This window comes from Capsicum annuum, unplaced genomic scaffold (genome assembly GCF_002878395.1).
Source record: "Capsicum annuum cultivar UCD-10X-F1 unplaced genomic scaffold, UCD10Xv1.1 ctg25416, whole genome shotgun sequence".
NCBI classification, from domain to species: Eukaryota; Viridiplantae; Streptophyta; class Magnoliopsida; order Solanales; family Solanaceae; genus Capsicum; species Capsicum annuum.
In genome coordinates this window covers 132-4,652 of record NW_025831614.1, presented here as the reverse complement: position 1 = coordinate 4,652, position 4,521 = coordinate 132, and the positions used below count along the sequence as shown (strand labels likewise).

At 33.4% G+C, this 4,521-nt stretch overlaps 1 protein-coding gene across 1 annotated transcript; it reads right to left on the bottom strand.

The window, feature by feature from the left end:
* Positions 1-2,124: 2,124 nt before the first annotated feature.
* LOC124890797 lies at positions 2,125-3,389 on the bottom strand. The gene is made up of 3 exons (XM_047402608.1): positions 3,291-3,389; positions 2,967-3,192; positions 2,125-2,886 (listed from the first exon to the last, which is right to left on the bottom strand). The coding sequence occupies exons 1-3, from the start codon at positions 3,387-3,389 to the stop codon at positions 2,465-2,467; spliced, it is 747 nt and encodes a 248-aa protein (XP_047258564.1). The 3' UTR covers positions 2,125-2,464.
* Positions 3,390-4,521: the final 1,132 nt, after the last annotated feature.

Here is a 4,521-nt window from a genome sequence, read left to right as displayed (position 1 = left end):
ACGATAATGTATGAGTTCTAAGGAACAACCATACGCTTAATCATAATGTGTTGTATCATCGAAATAATTTTCATAGCGTTTAGAAGTAAATCTTAAGGGAGCAATGATACAATAACAACAACAACAAACCTAGTGTATTTCTACACAGTGGGGTCTGGGGAGAGTAAGATGTACGCAGTCCATACCACTACCTCCGGAGAAGTAGCAAGGCTGTTTCTAATAGACTCCCAGCTCAAAACTAAAGAGCTTGCATCTTTATGTTCAATAAAGGAGGAAATTACCGTATTTATTTCAGAATCCTTCTAATTGAGCTAAATAAATAGATCTTACATTATGATTTTCCTGCTCATATGATTCGTGGCTCTAGAAGTGATGTATTACATTTTGATGACATAAATTATTTAAGTATTCAACCTCAAATGGTAAGCCAACAATCTATCAGGAACATTATCCAATGTATATATAGATGACTTTTGTCATTGCTATCAGCAACTATTCACAATATAAACTTTTATTACTAAAAAAGTAACTGAAATACTGAATGTATAAAATAAACATAAAATAACTAGACAAAAATACTTTACATCAATGATAGCATAATCTTTTTATATAAGCACGGGCATTATAAAGGAAGAACCTGACACCAGTAATACAGCTGCTGCCACTATCTCATACCAATCAGCATTACTTGGATTGACATCACTTCAGAGTAAGTTCGCCAAACTTTGAAAGTTTCATTATCATGGTACTACCAAGATTGTATAAGTATTTGGGGATGGAATGGAAACAAATAGATGTATCGTGTTACAATAGTTTAAGCATCTACATGCAAGATGCTTCATTGTGGATGCTAACCTAACAAAAATAAACTTGTTGAACTTATCATACAAATCACACAACCTTTCAAAAGCATAAAACTATCAGAAATTTGAGCTCATAGGTGATTGTTGATCAATGTGCTTCCTTCAGAACATTAGCACATGACGTTGGTCAGGTTTTTTCTAAAATACCTTAATGATTTGAACTTTGAGGTAACCAAAACAATCCTTCAGCATATAGCATTTGGTAAATGGGTTTTATTCACATGGTGAAAACAATACTAAGCAATCATTCCTACGCCACATACTCCGACAAGAATTAGGAACGTGACTCTAAAGCAATAAGGACCCAAGCAAGTGGAAGTGTGTTGCTTGGCAGCCTCGTTATCATAGAGAAACCTGAAAAGGAGACCGGAGAAGAAATAAGAACCTAATGGGTTCCTTAGCGACATAAAATTGAAAATTATACCAAAATGCTTGAGACCAAACAGCTTAGAGGTTGTTGGGACCATTGTTGTAAATTGAACACCATAGCGAACTACTAGTAATGTTGTTGCTGCATATAAGGTACCATTAAGTGCAGAAACAAACAGAAGGTAGGTCTTAATGCACTTGAGTTTTACAATTTGCAGGAAGGAATTTAGCAATGTTTCACAGAATACTTTAATATGTCTATTGTATACCTATTTACATACAAAGCAGAACGTGTCATACAAATTGGAGCAGCCAAAAAGGGGAGAGAAAGAGTTCTTAATGATCCAGTCACTATCACGTATTCCTTATCAGATAATGCCCAATACAACAACATATATTTTTATCTAAAATATAACCAATCAAACTCTTCAAAAAAGGTACCACAAGGAAATAATCACGAGCTCACCACGCAAAAATGTACACACAATTTTATTCAACAAAATAAAGTAATAGAACTACGAATCATCACAAAAGAAATTAGTACCAGGTAAAGCAAATAAGCACATTTTACCTGAATATGGACTGCATAGACTTCGAAACTGGTCGTAATCATCTTTAAGTTGTCATCCCATCCAAAACCACTTTTGTTTAGTAGAGTTTGGATTGTACTCCAAGTGTTTCTTATTGTTTTAAGAAGATTCTCCACATGCTTAGAGGAATAATCGATTTCTAGTTTTTCGTTGATGGCATTCGAAACACAATTAAACAAGCTGACCTTAAACTAATTCGTCGATTTATTCCCTTTACTTTATCAGCTAGAATCTCCAACATCAAATATTCCATTGATTTTGACAACCTAAACTGTTTCTCTCCTTTTCCCCCCATGATTTACTGTTACAAGTCAAGAAACTATACGTGAACAATTCATACTCAAGAGAACACAAATACAAATTAGCAAAAACCTGTGAACTCTACATATACCAAAGAAAAAGAGCAGTAAAAAGAACACTCAAAGCTAATAGAAAAATAATAATGAGCCATAGAAGTATTTCTTTCATACAAGATTTGCCCAATTACTACAACAAGTCGAAGAAATAAGAAAATATAAAAAGCAAAAACAAGCAACATTATCTATTTAGCTATCAAAGTTTCTTAATACACTAAAGGACCTCATTCCTCCGCCTATCATAATTTTTAAACATGGCATGAGCAATTGCATCTCTTTTTGATGATCATTGTCTAGCTTCTTCAGGCCTTTCTCTTTGTGTTTGATTTCTTTGACTTCCTTGAGAATTTTGAGTAATTTGAACATTTTGAGGTTGAATTACTGCTTCAACATCTACTTCTTGTATTATCATGTCATTTGGATCCAAATCAACTATGTGATTATGTAAAATGCACAACGCTAATACCACATTCACTTGTGTCTTAAAGTCCCAAAAAGGTTCATTGCAATCACCACGAAATCGTCTCTTTAGAATAGCAAAGGCACGTTCAATCGAGGATCTCAATGATGCATGGCGAAGATTGAATAGTTCTTTTTTATTTTGGAGAGGACAATCACTGTACTCTTGCAAGTGATAGCGTATTCCATGATAAGGAGGAATAAACCCTTTACGAAGTCCATATCCCGCATCTACAAGATAGTATTTATCTACGAAGTCAAACTAAAGTTAATCAATATACATTGTTCACCTATGTTTCATATAAACTATTTTATATTGAATAATATACCTTGTGGGATTTGGAGACCATGTGATCTCTCCAATGCATCATTTAATATGCGAGAATCATGTGCAGATCCTTCCCAACCAGCAAGCACATACGTGAACTTCAAATTAAAGTTAATGGCGGCTAATACATTTTGTGTTGTTGTGCTTTTTCGACCACGAAATCTATTTTGTTGTTCAATAGGGACAAATGCAAGCACATGTATTCCATCTATTGCTTCTACACAATACTATACACAACTTAAGTTAATAATATGTAGCATTTTTAACAAAATGTCTTAAAATATAAAATTTTAGTATGTTACTTACGGTAAATCAGGGATAATACCGATGGTTGTTCATTATCTCCGGTTGGATGATTCCATCCGGTGATTTTATAAGGATTGGATAGAGCTTCAAAACTACTTGAAGCACAGTGTGGAAGCATCGATGAATAAACTCAATTGACCTATAAAAGTGTGATCCAATCTTCCGAAATCGTTCATTAAAATCAACAATCTCTAAAAATATCAGCACTTGTTCTTGAACAGACATATTTTTGGTTGAACACAAGAAACTATTCTAAGAGCATTGCGTAGTTCATAAAATGCATGCTTACTCATTCTTATCTGACCTACATAGTGAGCATCACTTTAATTCAAAATACTATTCATGTAAAATTCTCTTTCTTGATATTTATTAACATATGGTTCTCTAGAAATGATACTTTTATGTTCGTAGGCAACAATTATTGCAACCCCGATAGCTAAGACAGATGTAGTTGCAACTTCAACTATTGCATCATTTTCATGTTGGTTAGTCGAATCCATCTGTTGTAGTGACCAATGTAATTTCGTTACATTTCGTTTACTATATACAACAACAACAACAACATACACTATATATTCACACCAAGTAGGGTATGGGGAGGGTAAGTGTACGCAGTCCATACCACTACCTCAAATGTAAAATAGAAAGGTTGTTTCTGATAGACCATCGGCTCAAAACAAAGCAATTTAATTTCAAAATTTAAATCATCAAAAAGTATACAATTGAATCATAATAGTTGGTTTAAGAGGGAAATGTAGTATTATCTAAAATCTGTAGATCAGATACTTGGAAGCCTTATAGTTCTCTCAATAAGCATTAAACTTCTCTCAAAAAACATACAATTGAATCATAGAACTTGGTTTAAACTCTATAAAAATCAACACAATTCATAGATTACGAACCACAAAAAATCTAACACACTTTCAGAAAAATACTTAACTGGAGATAAGAAAAAGAAAAACTCCAATTAAGCACTTAGATCATCAAACAAGCAAAAAACTTTCTTTTTTTCCTACAGAAAAAAAAGTTGCAGAAAGAAGATCATACTGTTGTGAGTTGTAACTATCTTGTTCCAATTACAGAGCTACTGAGTACCAACTGCTGATGTGATAGAGTTAGAGTTACTTCAAAGTTCCATAAAAGCCAAGAATTGTCTCCTTTTTCCCTATTTTTCTCATACTTTTTAACTAAACTCCAACCCAAATACCACCAAAATCCACTATGCCACAATTACGTAATGCATCTTTTCC

Coding starts and splice junctions, on each gene's coding strand:
- LOC124890797 (XM_047402608.1), bottom strand. CDS start 3,389: ATGCTTCCACACTGTGCTTCAAGTAGTTTTGAAGCTCTATCCAATCCT. Junction 3,193..3,290: donor GAGATAATGAACAACCATCG/GTATTATCCCTG, acceptor AGTTGTGTATAG/TATTGTGTAGAAGCAATAGA. Junction 2,887..2,966: donor TGGTCTCCAAATCCCACAAG/GTATATTATTCA, acceptor TTGACTTCGTAG/ATAAATACTATCTTGTAGAT.